Here is a 16,150-nt window from a genome sequence, read left to right as displayed (position 1 = left end):
CCCCGCCCCAGTGTGGGGTCCCTGCCCCCTAGGTGCGGTAGGGTCCTTGGACACCCCCACCCCAGTGCGAGTCTGTTCCAGGCGCGGAAGCAGCCCTGGGCACGGCCCCCATGGTGGAGTTGTTAGTAGGGTGGGGTTCCGCACACTCTCCGCCTCCTATCCACGTGTCTTCTTCTCCGCGGAGTCCTTCCTCCTTGCCCAAGACTACAGCCCCCGGCGTGCAGCGCGCCGCCGCCGCAGGGGGCTCCGGGGCCGAAGACAGGGCCGCGCGGGGCCCGCTGGGATTTGTAGTTCGCGGAGCTGGGACACCGGCGCCACCCGCGCCCCAGCGAACTCCACCCCCCAGCAGGCCCCGCGGGGGCGGCGGCGGTCACGTGGCCGGGGGGGCGGCGCACGGTGGTGGAGGCGGCGGCGGCGCGGCTGCTGGGGCTGCGGGAGGGAGGTGGCTGCGCGGTGCGGGCTGTTGTTGTTGCGCTGCCCGCGGCTCCCGCTCCGCGCCCCGCCCGGCTCGGCTCGGCTCGGCTCGGCTCGCAGCGCCCGGAGGCCCGGCAGCATGAGCGACAACGATGACATCGAGGTGGAGAGCGACGTGAGTGGCGCCCCCTGCCCCCCCTGCGGCCCGGCCCGTGTCAGGCCCGGCCCGGCCCGGCCCGGCCCGGCTCGGCTCGGCTCGGCGCGGGCAGCGGCGCTGACAGTAACGCGTGTGTTTCTCTATCTCTCTCTTATTGCAGGAAGAGCAGCCGAGGTTTCAGTCTGCGGTACGTGCCTGCCTTTCCTTGCTTACCGCCTGCCCCCGCCCGGCACGGCACGGCCCGGCCCGGCCCGGGCAGCCAGGCCCCGCCGGTGTGAGCGCTAGGGTGGGGGTCGGGGGGGGCAGGCCGGGTGCGCGGGGACTGGATCTAGGGGACCCGACCCAGCTGGCGCTAGCTCTAAGTTCATGTGATCCGAGACGGGCATGTATTGTGAGATATCAGGGGTTGGGATCCAGGCTGGGGCACTCGACGCAGGCTCAGGTGAGCCAGGCTGGGAGGTGTGTACGGAGGGTCTGGGGCTGGGATCTAGGGCAGGGGGAGCCAGGCTCAGGTGAGCCAGGCTGGGAGGTGTGTACGGAGGGTCTGGGGCTGGGATCTAGGGCAGGGGGAGCCAGGCTCAGGTGAGCCAGGCTGGGAGGTGTGTACGGAGGGTCTGGGGCTGGGATCTAGGGCAGGGGGAGCCAGGCTCAGGTGAGCCAGGCTGGGAGGTGTGTACGGAGGGTCTGGGGCTGGGATCTAGGGCAGGGGGAGCCAGGCTCAGGTGAGCCAGGCCGGGAGGTGTGTACGGAGGGTCTGGGGCTGGGATCTAGGGCAGGGGGAGCCAGGCTCAGGTGAGCCAGGCTGGGAGGTGTGTACGGAGGGTCTGGGGCTGGGATCTAGGGCAGGGGGAGCCAGGCTCAGGTGAGCCAGGCTGGGAGGTGTGTATGGGGAGTCAGGCTGGGAGGTGTGTACGAGGGTCTGGGGCTGGGATCTAGAGCAGGGGGAGCCAGGCTCAGGTGAGCCAGGCCGGGAGGTGTGTACGGAGGGTCTGGGGCTGGGATCTAGGGCAGGGGGAGCCAGGCTCAGGTGAGCCAGGCTGGGAGGTGTGTACGGAGGGTCTGGGGCTGGGATCTAGGGCAGGGGGAGCCAGGCTCAGGTGAGCCAGGCTGGGAGGTGTGTACGGAGGGTCTGGGGCTGGGATCTAGGGCAGGGGGAGCCAGGCTCAGGTGAGTCAGGCTGGAAGGTGTGTATGGGGAGCCAGGCCGGGAGGTGTGTATGGAGGGTCTGGGGCTGGGATCTAGGGCAGGGGGAGCCAGGCTCAGGTGAGCCAAGCTAGGAGGTGTGTATAGGGAATCTAGAGCTGAAATCTACATCAGGGAAGGGTCAGCCAGGCGCGTGTGCTCCAGGGGTGGAGTGGGATTGGAAGGATCATCTGTGGTGGGGTGGGAATCTAGATCAGGCATGTTGGGCATGGATTGGGAAGGGGGATCTAGATCAGGGAGGTGTAGAGTGGTGGCTGGAAGGGGCATCTGTAGCAGGTGTACGTGGAGTGGGAATCTAGATGGGGTGGGAAGGAGGATATAGACCCAGTGTGTTTGGGGGGAGGTCAGTGTGTGAGATGGGGATTTAGATGAGAGGAGCAGGGTGGAGGGGGCATCTCTAGTGTGTGTATGAGATCCAGGTGGGATCAAGATCAAGCCTGAGTGGGGGGGGGGGTTGTGGAGAGGAATCTAGACCTGGCATGCTAGATAGGGGTGTGTGTGGAGGGGAATCTAGGCTGGGCATGTGTGAAGGAGGATTTGGAGGGGAATCTTGACTGAGCGTGTACGGTGGGGGTGGGATCGAGATCAAGGCCAGATGTGCATGGGTTGGAGGGGAATCTACACTGTGTGTGTATGTGGAGGAGATTGTGGCTAGACATGGCAGTAGTGGTGGTGGGGATCTAGGCCAGGTTTGGGGGTGTGTGTGGAGAATCTAGGCTAGGCATATATGTGGAGGAGCAGGAGGAGGGATCTAGGCCAGTTGGGCTTGCTTGCATGTATGTCGGGGGATCTAGGCTGGCTGAGTGTATGTGGGGGGATCTAGGCTGGACATGTGTGTAGGGGAAATTGGGGAGAATCTAGGCCAGGCACATGCATGTGGAGAGGTTCTAGGCTGGGGGTGTGTGGGATCTAGGCCAGGGTGTGAGGAATTGGAGGGGGGACCTAGAACTGGCATGTGTGGCTGGGGACGTAGGCTGGGTATGTGTGGGGAGAGTTGGGCTATGTGGGCTCATTGTGTGTAGGGTTGTGAGGGTGGGGAAAGGTGCAGGGGGATCTAGGCCATGCATGGGAAAGGTGGGTAGTGTAGACTGTCTGGGGTGGGTGGAAGATGTGGGGGACACGCAGCATGAGCTGTGTTGGTTTGGGAGAGGGGCCCCCGTCTCTATGGAGGAGTAGCTTCGAGCATGATGGAATTACTGGGCTGAGATCCCAGGCCTGGCAGGTGGTGGTATACTGAGCACAGAGGAGAGAACCCGTTTTGGGGTCCACCCTTCCTTGGTGTGGGGACAGCTTTGGTCACTGCAGCCTGCCCAGGGCTCGGGTCAGGGATTGCAGGTGTAACTGCTGTGGTTCTGTGACATCCCATAAGGCAATTGTCTTGTTTGGGAATGGCTGCTTGGAGGGAGTTGTTCTGTGGTAATGGTTTGAGTACAGCCGAGGTGGGGTTGTGGTACAGACCCCTCCCACCCTGCCCCCCATCCCTGCACTGCCTCTAGAGATTGAATGAGTACTGAGTGGGAAGTTGTCGTCTTTGGGGTGGTTAATGTGAATGGGTGACACTGAAAACACAACACTCTGTCTTGGAGTCCTGGCTGGCTCTTTGAAAAATCCCTGTGCGTTTGGTTGGGGTGGCCCTTAGTCTCCCCAGCTGTGTTGCTGTCTGAGGTGCCACCTCTGCATGGAGCAGCAGCCTTTTTCCAGTCAGGTTTCTAGCGGTATCTAGTCTGTAAAATCTGGATTGCAAGAGGCAGATAGAGGAGATTTAGTTTGGGTTGTCAGATTACTAAACCAAGTGGGTTCGTGATCACCAGCTAGCAGTTGCCTTCAGTTGCCTTTCTCGTTAGTGGAGCATCAGCAGTGCCAAGGGGTTATCCGTCCGATTCTTTGGTTTGTCTTGAAATTCGTTGTCTGCCTAGATGGTGCCATGTGCCGGTGTTTTATAGTTGGAGATCCCATATTGTTCTCGTGTCCCTCAGTGGGACTCCTAAGGATGTTTATCCCTGTACCAGGCCTTGCCTAGATCAGTAAGATTGCAATAAATCAGTTGCTCCCTGAATCCTTTGGGGAATGGTGCATGTGGGTGAACCATGTCCCTAGGCTGTGTAAAAGGACCCTCCTAGATTGCTCGTGGGCCATATATCTCTGTTCACTCCTGGATTATCAAATTAAATCTTGCTCACTGGCTCGAAATCCCAGGTTTGTGTGCTCTGCTCTTCAGGAGGGAAAGGGCCACCCCACCAAATTGAGGGAACTGCTAGCTGTGTTTGGCCTGGAAGGCCCTTGCCGATGGATTTGGTTTCACTACCAGATTTTCCTGTTTTAAAAAAATATTTCTCACGCCTCTTGCTGTGCGAAAGACCCACCCGAACAAGGCAAGCAGCTGTCAAATGCCCAAAGAAAAGAAACTGAAAGTCTAGGATGCTTTCCTCTAGCCTTTCAGTTTCCATAATCTTCTGTGTTTCTGGTAACAGCTATAAGTAAACATGGCTCAAACGGAAGTGGTCACTGCTTTTTTTAAGAAGCAGGAAGGATTTCAGGTCTCAGCCAGAGGGTGGCAGTGTAGAAAGAGCTACTACCGGGTAGGCCTAAAAGTTGAAGCCTTGATTTGTGTGGCCATGTTTATGAATCTCTCTGAATTGCAGTGAAAACTTTTTTGGCTGTAAACCTTTCTCTGCAGCGGTTGTACCCTTAACTCGCTCGCCTCCTGCTAGTGTGGGAGAAGCAGGCCGGGAAACATTCTGCCTGTTTGCGCAGTCCAGATGGAGTGAAATGATCCACAGTAAGCAGCAAATATGCCAACAGTAAATTAGCTTTTACGGCTTGGAGCCCAGTTTGCAACTTGTAGCTTCTAAATGCCTCTAAACTCAGTGCTGGCTCTGGACAGCTTGCTATGAGTTGCTAGGATGAGACGTTTTTTGTTGTTTTTTTTTAGATAAAGGCTTCCTTAAATAAGTCTTGGGAGCAAATGACTTTGGGAGTCCCTTTGTCTTCCCTTGCCAGCTGGTGGAAGAACCCCTGGGAGCGTGAGCTTGGCTTGTGTATGGTTGTCGGCCTGGAGAAGCATGGTCTCCTGTCGAGCTGTGCATGGTTCTTTCGATCCCCTTGCTGGTAGTTCTTGAGCCTTGTGAAATGATCTGTTTGTGGAAAGTACAGCTTACTCAGGAGAGGGGCTGGGAAGCCGTGATACATTGAGGTTCAAGTTGCTAGAGCAAATAGCTGCTCCCGTTTGGCCTAGCACAAATGATCCATGATGTACTGGGCCTAGTGTCATAGTCACTGAGAGATTGTTCCTTAAAAGCACCCATTTGGTTCCTGGTTCGTGCGGGGCTGGCTACGGAAAGTGACAATTTCAAGAAAGATTTTTAAAAGCAGCCCCTAAAGGGCCGCCTTGTGGCATCTGCTCCAACTGGGTAAAGCCCAGGATCAGGCCCTGGCTTGCCCGGCTCAGACTGGTGCAGGTGTCTCCTGGCAGGCTCTGTTTTGCTCTCCCACATCTTTGGTTGATTTGCAGCGTAGCAGCTTCCAGGGTGCCCAGTCGGAGGCTTCTCTGTGTCACAAGCAGGAGACACCTCAGCGCGTGTCCCCAGTGGGCAGCTCCATTCCTCGAGGGCCTGGGGGCCAGTGGCTTGGCGTTCTGAGCGAATGCGTTTGCGTTGCTGGCTAATCGAGAATGTTGACTAAGTGTGTGGTCTGGCTCCTGTCCTCGAATGACCTGGAAGGAGGCAGCTTTGTTTTTATTCCCACCAGGTGTCATTAGATGACTTGACCTGGGTTTACTCTTCCCCTCTGTTAAGGGTTCAGCTGCTTTGCAGGCAAGCCGGCTCCCCTATATTGGGCTGTGTTGGGCAGTGTCTTCTGTTGCCTGTGGGGTGATCGGAGCTTGGAGTGCTCTGTCTGCTCCTGATGGAGGGGGTGGAAAGCATGTGCTGGCAGAGGCCAGGTGGGCAGTACAAAGATTCCACAGGCTGCTGTGTCCACTGCTCGCCCTCTCCGTTGGGGTGCTGGCTGCATGTGGCCTGCGGGCTGTGAGCCTGGCTGTTCTGAGATTTGCTCTCCTCACTGTCGAAGGATGTCTAGGTAGAGCCCTGCTTTTCCAGTGATTGTGACTCTTAAAGACAGAGCGGAGCCCAGGGCCATCCAGCCATATGTCTGAGCCAGGGTCTGAATGGTGGGGGTGAGGTGCCAGGGGTTTGGTATTTTTCTTCCTCTTGCGAGCGTGTGCCCCAAGGCCAGGCTGTGCAGGTGCTGGCAGTCCGCACCAAGGCACCGCGGGGCCAGCTGAAGCTGAGATCCTCTGCAGCACCTGCCAGCCCGGGAAGGGAGCTAAGAAGCACTAATGGAGAGTCACGTGGCTGCAGGCCATGCTGGCCGATGAATGGGGTAGTGTTGTCACGTGGGCCTCGCTTGGCACCAGGCACGGCTTGTGCCAAGTGGAGCTGTACGGATAAGAGCCAGTCTTGCATCCTCTCCATCAGCGGGTTGTGGCAGAGCCTGATGCTGCTTTCACTTCGCTCTTATCTGGGCTTAGGGCTCGCTGCTCCCACACTGCAATTATCCAGGGTGTGGATGATGCTGTTTGCTGGGCCATCCCCATGTCTCAGTTGCTACACGTTACAGCCCTTGTATGGGGGGGATTTTTGTTCTGCTGGTACCCCCGTCCCAGCAAGCTTCTCTGCTGCAAGCTCAGCAGCCTTCTAGCTCTGGGTCTGCACCCGTCAGCCAAAACCACTGCCTGCGTCGTCAAGCCAGCTTCCAGAGCTGGCTGGGAACCAAGCCAGATGGAAAACCAGTGCTTCTGCTGAATGGTCAATGGCCATATTCTTCTCCAGCCATTCACTCCTGGTGCTGCTCAGCTGCTGAGACTGAGTGCACGGCAGCTGCCGGCGGCTTTGTGCCTGCCTAGTTCTCCCGGCTCTGCCTTTGTACGGCCCCCAGAGGCGGGGTAACGGCCCTGGCTCCCAGGACTGGAACGTCCAGCCTGGCTGTGTTCACCCAGGCACGGGACAGAGGCTCTGCTTTGGTTGGGGAGAAGCTCCCAGCACAGCTGCCCCTTTGTGCTGCTGCCAGGGCTGGGAGGGGCTGAGCTGGGCGAGTTCCCGGGGAGTGGGGGAGCCCAAAATGACTGAATTTGACTTATCGTGGGCTGCAGCTGCTTGCCAGCACCACGGAGGCTGGGGAAAGTGATCTGCATACAAATAGCCCAGCTTGGAGGGAGCACACGGCCCCCCGCATGCCAGTCAAGGGACCAGTTCAGCCTGGGTCTCCAATGCGGCTCTTTGCGGATGGCCAAGGGGCAGGCCTGGCCCCTGGAAGGCAGGAGGGGTTAGCTGTACCTCTTTTCCTGATAGGCTGCTGTTGGGGCCGACTCTTCGTAAGACAGAGCGCCTGCGTGGCCGTACTGAAACCCCTAGCGCTAGATGATTAGGGGGCAGCTGGCCTCTGCGTTTCCCCTGCCCGCAGTAATAGCCCAGGGTAGGTGTGGCACTGTGCCTTCTCCGAGAACAGCTGGCACGGAGAGCTCTAGTCAAAGGCCTTGTGAAGAGCAGAAGCTGGCCGGTTGCTGGTCCCCCGGGGAGCTGATGGCAGGGTGTCTGCCTGCCTGTGCTGGGAGGAGAGGAGGGACTTTGGTTTTCAGGCCCCAGGCCTGAGAGCTCAGATCTTTGCTAAGTGGATCCAGCACACAGCTGGAGCGGCAATGGCAGTGCCCAGCCTGTAGGTTCGGGCACGCTGTGGCCCTGATGCCCTGGCAGCGGGGGCCCTGGCGTAGTCATGCCAGTGAATGGGTAGGTTGCCTAGGCTGTAGTACCAGGTGGCATTTGGGCCTGGTAAGAATGCTGCATACTTGTCTCCTAGCCCCTGCCGGTGCCAGCTCACCTCGGGAACTACCTCCCCCAAGCCCGTCTTGGTGTGTTGCCAGCACGTGCCACCTGCTCTCCATCCTGTACCCGAGTCAGCACAGGAAGGTGACCGGAATCTGTGGGCACGTGAGGCTACCAGAGAAATGGGTTGTGAGGGAAACCGGTGCCCATGCCAGCATGGCACCTGGCATCCCATTCAGAGGCCAGACGCGATGATCTCATGGTGCCATCTGCCCCTGGAATGTAAGGGACCTGCCGGGCACGGCGATGCCTGTGGTGCGCAGGTTGTGAGGAGTGGTTGGGGTTTGAGGTGACGGAGGAGGAAGCTGGGTGGTCCTAGAGCCTCCTGCAGCCCCACCAGTGTGGGCAGAGGTGGGAGGAGAGAATGGGAGTCTGTCCGGCCCCGGAGGTTCCCAGCTGAGTCTGATTTTTTTCCCCCCTTGACTCCTCGGGTATCTGGTGCCGAAGCTCGGCGTGCTGGCCCGACCTGTTGCTGGGGCTGACGTCTCTGGTGGCACCTGGACCTTCCCAGGGGATGCCACCTAGGGGCGTGATCTGCACTGGCCCTTCGCTTCAGTCACCGAATGATCCTGGTTGGTTGTGACCGTGGGGGCGGGGCCTCTTCCTGCCTGGATGACAGCTCTTCCTCTGCACTCCTGACTCCAGCTACCTTGGCTGCTGCCGCCACTGCTCTTGTTCCTCCCTCTCTTTCTTTGCATCCAGCAGGGCCGCGCTCCAGAGACCGCTGCCCCCCGAGCGCAGCGCCATCCCGGTGCCGCCGGTGCCCTCCCCGCTGGGCCAGGCTGAAGGTCCCTAACACCCCGTCTCTGTGTCCTTTTCTTGCAGGCTGACAAGAGGGCGCACCACAACGCGCTGGAGCGCAAGCGCAGGGACCACATCAAAGACAGCTTCCACAGTCTGCGGGACTCCGTCCCGTCCCTCCAGGGAGAGAAGGTGAGTTTACTGAGAGAGCTAGCCCCCAGCCTGGCCCGGCTTCCTCCTGCACACGCTCTGCCGGCCACCCAGCAGCCCGGGCTTAGAGACATGGGCCAAGAGTGAGACCCACCCCGCGTGAGTGCTGCTGCGGGCTGAGATCCCCAGTGCAGGGAGGCACCTGGGGTGTTTTCTGTGCTGGGTGCCTCAATACCAGGGATGGGGGGGCCTCTGAGGAGATGTGACAGCCGCTGACGCATCGGGGATCAAACCAGGGCCCTCCAGAGCTGGAAGCCTGAGCTGCTCCTGCTTGAGCTAAGAGATCAGGGCGCCAGGGCTGGTGGCTGTCGCAGGCTGGTATCCTAAGTGGATCGACACAGAGGGGCCCTGGCGCACCAATGGGTATCCCAGACGAGGTAGGGGAGCAGAGCCAGACTCCGGAGGAAAGGCACAGAGGTCGGCGTGGTAGGTTGATCTGAGGGAGAAACTGTACAATGGTGTTGCTAGGAGAGTTGCATTGTTGCCTAGATCCCATGGTCTGAGGGGTCGGGGAGGAATGAGCGCTGCCTGTCCTGCCATGCCTCCCGGCCGGCAGTGCACCGTGTCTGTCGGCAGAGCACCCTGCTGTCCTCCAGAGCTGCTGGTCTGTCCCTTTTGGGCCCAGAATTCCCTCCTCTGTCTGCCCGCAGCCGTGGCTGTGCCCTGCTGGGCTGGTGCTCATCCAACACCTCGCTGGGGCAGGCTGCGGGCAGGGCTTGCTCCTCCTGCTGTCCACACGTGGTCTCCCCACCACATGGAGACTTGGTCTGGCACTGGGACTGTCCCGGCACAGTTTGATGCCCAAACACTTCAAGTCGCCCAACTCGTTCACAAGTCAGCCCGCCTTCCCCTGGCGGAGACCCGGTGCCGGGCTGTGGCCTGCCTGGTGGCAGCCTTGGGTGTCTGGGCCGCATGGCCCAGGAGACAGTGGCAAAGGCTCCTGCGCTGGAGACTGGGAGCCTTGACATAGGCAGGTGTCTTCTGGCCTGCTGTGGGCAAGCCTTGCGCCCAGGGCAGCAGCTGCCTGGGCAGGGCCCATCTCTCATGAGACGTCTTAGTGCCGGACACGTAATAAAGGGGCTTCCCTAAGGCCGGCTGTGCTGTCTCCAGCCTCGGGCAGGCAGCTGGTGACACTGGGTCAGCGGGCAGGATCATGCTGCCCTGAGAATGGCCGGGGCGCAGAACTGCTTCGGGTTTGGACCTGCCGTACAGCACCCTGCTCCCTTACTATGGCGCCATCCTGTTCCCCCCCCCAGACCTGCCCAGGACACCGCCTGCCTCTGCCCTGCCCTGGTCTCTGGCACCCAGTTCTTCTGGCCTCCTGTTCCTCTGGGTCGGCTGGCACAGGAGAGCTGGGGGCTCCCAGGAGGAGGCCCCATGGGTTGGAAAAGCCAGGCTCTTGACTGCTGACCTACCTTCTGCCGTTTTTTGTTTCAAAGGGAGTCCGCGCTAGCACCAAGCTAGGAGTCTAAGGAGAGCCGTGGGTCCCTTCAGACTACGGGTGGAGCTAGCTCTCCGTCAGAGGTCTGTGGAAAGAATGAAGAAGTGCAGACCCAGCTCTTTGGAAAGGCCAGAGCTATTTGGAGGCTCCAGGCCAAGCACATGTCCTGCTAGCCAGCATTCCTGGGTGCAGTCAGGTCAATGACGCTGTATTGCAGCCCTGGTCAGACCCACCCTTCCTCATTCAGGCTTGGGCTGAGAACGGGGGCCTGCAGTTGGCTCCTGAGTCCTTACCGAGGCCCTGATTTGTGGCACTGCTCCTCACAGCCTCTTGCTTAGCATAGCAAGTCAGGCCACTTGCTGGGCTGCTGAAATCCGGAGGTAGGAACCCCATGGGAGGCCCCCGCTTTTGGAAATCTCACTGGGGAGTTGCTGGGGTGATGCTGTCTCAGCAGAGAGAGGTGTTGAGTGTTACTCCTCCATGCAGAGCTCAGATTTGGAATTCCCTACTGTGTTTTCAAGTGATCCAACAAGAGAACCCCATCCTGTGTAACTGTAATATGTTCACCTGGGTCATCGGCTGGGCTCGAACCTGAGACCATCTTGTCCGCAGCCCAGAGGAGTAACTCCACTCACCGCTCTCGGAAGGAAACGGTTATCCTCACACCAGCCCCCAGAGGGTGATGTGATGCACTCTGCCAGTGGGTTATGCAGGTGATTGCTAGGCACAAATGAACTGCTGGGAACTAGGCTTTCTGAGTGGGGAGTATGGCTCAATGGCTGGCAGGGGCGAAGTCAGGACTCCTGGGTGCCGTTTAGAGGAGGCATTGAAATTACATCGGGCTCTTTCATCTGTGGTCCTCACAGGTGGCTCTGCGGGAGCAGTTTCTTATAGGAACCTGTACCTAGATTTGGCAGCTGCTTTGTGAGAGGCACTGAGACCTGGCTTCTCTGTCCACCTGTGCCAGAAGTGACTGTGCTCCCTCAAATCCTCATTGCCTCTCCTGTCAAATGAGGAGAACCCATGCTTGATTGCTCCCTAAAGCAAGGGCCTTGCTCAGTAAGGGCATAGAATTAACACCAGTCAGATAGAGAAGGGACCGGAGCTCCTGGCTCCCAACCCAGTGCACCTTCCTCTAGGCCCAAGGTTATTGAAGAGAAGCTGGCAGGTCATGATTTGTTTTGCTTTAGCTCTGTCTGTCATGTGGCTACGATCCAGCCGGGGCTGGGTGTAGGCAGCTGGAGCGCGCAGGAGACTGAGTGCGAGCATCCAATGTGTTTTCCTGATTGTGAGCACAGGGAGGTTTTTCTGTGGCTTATTTATGGCTTGGGAGAGTCGAACAACGTGGCTGAACTGAACTCGCTTTCATAGGGATGGCGAACGGTCCATATATCTGGTTCCTCCACTAGACCGGGGAGATGCCCACAGGGAAACTGGGAAAAAGTGTTTAGCCTTGTCAAAACTTGCTGGTTTTGCTGCCTTCCCAAAACCACTCAACTGGAACTAGAGGCCAAATCTGGGAAATGTCAGCCTGAGCCCTTAAACTGGGCTGGAGTTGCAAGCAAATGAAAACAAGGGATTATAATGGTAAAGGTCAGTCAACCTGAACGCAGGGGTTTCTCCTGCTCCCCCTGGAGGCCCAGCAACGTGTCAGGAAGTGCTGCACACTGTGTCCTGGGGAGCAGGCTGGGATCAGCCAGGCCATGTGCGGGAGTGCCCCTAGCTCAGGTGCAAAATGCCCAGGGGGCATTGAGTGGGTCCCCTGGGTGGGGAGGAGGCCTCCGCAAGCCCCACACTCCCCTCGCTTGGCTCCACTTCAGGCAGGCTGGGGATAGCTTTTCCGGTCTCCCATCTGAGGGCTACCGTGGCCAGATCCTGCTTAGCTTCCGAGCGGCGCTGAGCTCGGCTCGGCGTGTGGCGGTGAACTGCTGGGACGCCCATGTGCAGACTGTGGAGATGGGCCAGGCTTAGTGCAGTGCCTCATTCTCCAGGCTGTTAACTTGCAGCTGTGAGCTCCTCCGGCTTGCCTGCTGGACAGCAGCTGAGGCCAGCCTGGGCCTGTCCCTCCCTCCCTGCAGCAGCAGTGAATGGAGCTGGGCTTCAGGCAGTGGGTCCCCAGCAAAGCTGCTTCTAGCCTCAGATGCCGTGAGTGACCCCATGCAGGCTGCATAATCTGTGCCTCAGTTTGCCAGATGTCAAAGAGCCTGTGGGTCCCAGGCATGTGGCTCAGTGTCGTCAGGCACTCTGCCATGCCAGCGACCCTCTGGTGCAGCTTTGACGGTGACTAGGGCCAGGGGGTTGCCCCTTGGACGGGGATCACTACCTCCCCTGCTGGGCAGTGTCCCTCCTGGGCACCAAGTGAGGCTGATCAGGTGATGAACAACTGCATTGCAGCATGTGCCAGAAGGGCAGAGTTAAGGTGATGCCAGCAGCCTTAATCCCATTACGGTTGGCCGGGGCAGCTGATTTTGCAGCTGTACCATTCCTCTAATGGCGCCTTTGGGGAGAACCTCCTAGGGTTTTGGGAAAGAAAAATGAGGAAACAAGTATTGTCACCTAGTGCATCTGGGCTGCAGCATAGTGCTCTACCGGGCCCTCATTCCGACCTGTATTACCAGTGTGGGAGCCACACTCGTAGCTACTGTTGCACGCACCGTCTCCGCCAGGGTCTAGTTGGCTTCCCGAGCAATGCCAGCCACTGCTCCACACCAGTGCAGGCGCACATAGCACCCCTCCTGCCCCAGGGCCAGGGCCCAGCCGAGGGCAAGCTGAGATATGGTCACTGTGTTGTGCACTCCCAGGGCAGCTCCCTCCTTCCCGTCCCCAGCGATGGGCTCAGGCTCTCTGCAGACTCAGGTAGCGTCACTGTGTCGTGCACACTTGCAGGGGCTCCCCCCTGCGATGGGCTTAGTCTTACCACAGGCTCCGGCTGAGCCGCTCACACCACCTGCTCCATGCCTAGGCCTGCCAAGCTGTGGGGCCTGTCCCCCTGGCGGGGAGGAGGGGCCCGGGAGCCCCCCCCCATGAACTAGGTCTTTATTTTGTTATGTTTTTTCCTACTATTGCAACAGGCATCCCGGGCCCAAATCCTCGACAAAGCCACCGAGTACATCCAGTACATGCGCCGGAAAAACCACACGCACCAGCAGGACATCGACGACCTCAAGCGCCAGAACGCGCTGCTGGAGCAGCAAGGTGAGCGGGCAGCACCCGCGGGTCTCGGGCAGGGGGTGCTTGATGCACCTGGGCCCTGGGCATTTCGTAGTCTGCCTGTGCCCCTGCTGGATCCGCAGCGCACAGCTGCTGGGCAGGGGCGGGGTGGGGGGGTGCTTGTTGCCCTGGCACTGGGTTTCCCCAGTCCGAACAGCCAAGACCGCTGGGCTCTGGGGTGGGGGCAGAGGAGGACTTGGGGGATTGGGTGGGAAGATGTAATCAGGTTGGGACTGGGGAGCCTGTCTGGTGGAGATTGTTGGGGGGCTTCATTGCAGAGTGAAAAGAGCTAAATAAATGGGGATCACGCCAAGGCCGCCCAGCTCCCTGCTGGCACTGGGTGTGGGGTGGGGGGATCTGCTCCATGTCTCGGCCCTGACAGCATTGTGGGTGTGGGGTGAGGGGACCTGCCCCACATCTTAGCCCTGAGCCACCTGGCTCTCTGCCGGCACTGGGTGAGGGGACCTGCCCCACATCTTAGCCCTGGGCCACCTGGCTCTCTGCCGGCACTGGGTGAGGGGACCTGCCCCACATCTTAGCCCTGGGCCACCTGGCTCTCTGCCAGCACTTGGTGAGGGGACCTGCCCCACATCTTAGCCTTGGGCTCTCTGCCGGCACTGGGTGGCAGGTCTTGGCTGGAGCTGAGTGGGCTCTGGAGTTCTCTGTCCTCGGGCCCGTGACTGTGCGTGGCAGGGGGTCAGGGCGCCTTGCTGGCCATGACCCTGTGGTGTGGCCTCAGCTGTGGGTCATTTCACTCCAGCTTCCTGAGGCTGCTCAGGCCACCCTGGCCTGTGTTGGGGACTGGGCTGGCCCAGCCTTGGCAGGCAGCGATTGCCGCGGTCAGAGCCTCGGGTCTGGGCGCTGCCGTCCCCTGGGCTGGCAGGGGCCCCCTGACACTGTCCCCTCTCCCCGCAGTCCGGGCGCTGGAGAAGGCGCGGTCGAGTGCCCAGCTGCAAGCCAACTACTCCTCGTCGGACAGCAGCCTCTACACAAACCCCAAGGGCAGCGCCATCTCCGCCTTCGACGGCGGCTCCGACTCCAGCTCTGAGTCGGAGCCGGACGAGCCTCAGAGCCGAAAGAAACTGCGCATGGAGGCCAGCTAGACGCCTGGCAGCGACGGACTGGCCCCGGCTGCCCTGGCGCCGTTAGCCCCTGCCCGCCCGCTCTGTAAGGACTCTCCCTTCTCTAGTAGAGGCTCTCGGACTGCAGCTTTCTGCCCCGCCCCGCCCCGCCCCGCCCCGCCGGTCCCGGCTCGGCAGCGTTTCCTCTGGGGGCCAGCCGGGCGCACGGCCCTTGGATAGACTCTGGGCAGCGCTCGGCTCTGAGGAGACGCCCCCGCGAGTCGCCCGGTCGATTTTCTACGAGTGTTTCTATTTATACTAACGCGCCCCGTGAATCTGAGCCGCTGGGGGGAGGGGCAGAGAGCAGCGGTGCCCGTCGGGCGCGCCCCGAGCCAGCCTCTCCTCGCCGTTCGGGAAGGGCCCCACGCTGCCCTGGCAGAAGCCAGGCGTCCGGCCTCCCGCTGTGATGCGTGGAGGAGGGGAGGAGTTTTTTATCCAGGGTGAATGGTGATGAATTGCTATTTATTTCCTGCTCTTGGTTCGATCCGGCCCAACTCTGCCGCTGCCCCCCGGGGGCCCAGGTGACAGATTCGTAAAGTAATGATCAAATTTCCTTGCGCGTGGGCATCCCTCAGCCGCCCGCCTTTCAGATGTAAATACACCCCAAGCATTAGAGCTGGTACTAATATCGGCTGCGTGGTGCTGGCCTCGCCCCAGGGCAGCTGGGCTCCATCCCAGCGGGACGCGAAGGGGGCACCGGGGCTAGGCCTGGCGACGGCCAGCGCGTGTGTGTGTGTTTGTGTGTGTGTCTGTCCCTCTCTCTCCGTCCTGTCTTCTCCCTGCTCCCCCGTCCCCGGTTCGTGGCGTTCTCTGATCTCTAGTGCACACCGTGTAGCAGGCTCCCTGGCCAGGGCCTGGCTCCCTCCAGCGGAGCTGAAGTATGTTGTACATACTGCCCAAGAAGTGTCTTGCAAGTTGAGGCTTCCCCTTTACTATGAGACTATAAATAAAAATCTTATTTTATCCTTCCTGTTGGTGGCAGCGTTTTCTTGCCGGCATCCCTGCCTCCAAGGGAGAAGGTGCTTTGCCAGGCTGCCCTCCACACTCCTAGTAGGAAACAGCCCCGGAGCTGGGCGGCTGCTCTACCTTTTTGCAGATGTTGGGCATGCTGAAAACACCTCTGGGTGCTGGGATGCCCAGCTAACCCCAGCGCTAGAGGAGTGGGGGGTGATGTTTTGGCATCAGGCTGCCCCTGCCTGTTGGGCTGTAGTGAATTGGGCATGGGCCAGTTCTGTGGGCTGAACTCCAGAACGAGTGTGAACATCCAGCTCTTTTCCTCCATCCCCCTCAAAGCAGGTCAGTAGCACTGTCCTCATTTCACCACTGAGGCAGGGGGCAGAGGAAGGGTCTTGCCCTATGGTGTCCGGACAGAGCTGGGAATAGAACCCAGGTCTCCTGAGTGCCTGGCCAAGGCCCTGGCTGCTAGGCCACAAGCTGGTTGGCTCCTCTGCTAGGCACAGAGGGAGAAGAGCAGGGGCTGCAGGAATTGGCCCATCTGCAGGGTGGGCGGCAGAGCCAGCTGGGCTGTGGGCGTGGAGTGTGGCTGGTGGGAGGGTGCTCAGCCCCAGGCTGGTGCCAGGAATGGCAGCAGCACCAGCTTGCTTCCTTGGGCCGGGGGGGGTCCCAGGATTGGCCCGCTGGGGCCCAGGCATTGCTGGGGCCTTTGGCCCATGGTCTTAGCTCCCCTGGCCCATGCTCACTCAGCTGCCAGGCCATGCTTGATGTAGGGCAGGAGGGGCAGCAGTGTGGGGCTGGGAGTCACAGCGGGGCAAGG

General features: G+C 60.0%; 1 protein-coding gene across 4 annotated transcripts; it reads left to right on the top strand.

The window, feature by feature from the left end:
• The first annotated feature begins 374 nt into the window (after positions 1-374).
• MAX (MYC associated factor X) lies at positions 375-15,344 on the top strand. 4 transcript variants are annotated; one of them, XM_038407104.2, is made up of 5 exons: positions 381-589; positions 732-758; positions 8,479-8,586; positions 13,111-13,240; positions 14,171-15,344. In XM_038407104.2, exons 1-5 carry the CDS (start codon positions 554-556, stop codon positions 14,356-14,358), a joined length of 489 nt encoding a protein of 162 aa, XP_038263032.1. In that variant the 5' UTR covers positions 381-553; the 3' UTR covers positions 14,359-15,344. The 4 variants fall into 4 exon arrangements, with proteins under 4 accessions (XP_038263031.1, XP_038263032.1, XP_038263029.1 ...); XM_038407101.2 differs by having other exon boundaries at positions 382-589; positions 13,117-13,240; XM_038407103.2 differs by lacking the exon at positions 732-758 and having other exon boundaries at positions 375-589; positions 13,117-13,240.
• Positions 15,345-16,150: the final 806 nt, after the last annotated feature.

Source organism: Dermochelys coriacea, chromosome 6, assembly GCF_009764565.3.
Source record: "Dermochelys coriacea isolate rDerCor1 chromosome 6, rDerCor1.pri.v4, whole genome shotgun sequence".
NCBI lineage: Eukaryota > Metazoa > Chordata > Testudines > Dermochelyidae > Dermochelys > Dermochelys coriacea.
This window is presented reverse-complemented; position numbering and strand designations above follow the sequence as displayed.

Coding starts and splice junctions, on each gene's coding strand:
- MAX (XM_038407104.2), top strand. CDS start 554: ATGAGCGACAACGATGACATCGAGGTGGAGAGCGAC. Junction 759..8,478: donor AGCCGAGGTTTCAGTCTGCG/GTACGTGCCTGC, acceptor CTTTTCTTGCAG/GCTGACAAGAGGGCGCACCA. Junction 13,241..14,170: donor CGCGCTGCTGGAGCAGCAAG/GTGAGCGGGCAG, acceptor CTCTCCCCGCAG/TCCGGGCGCTGGAGAAGGCG.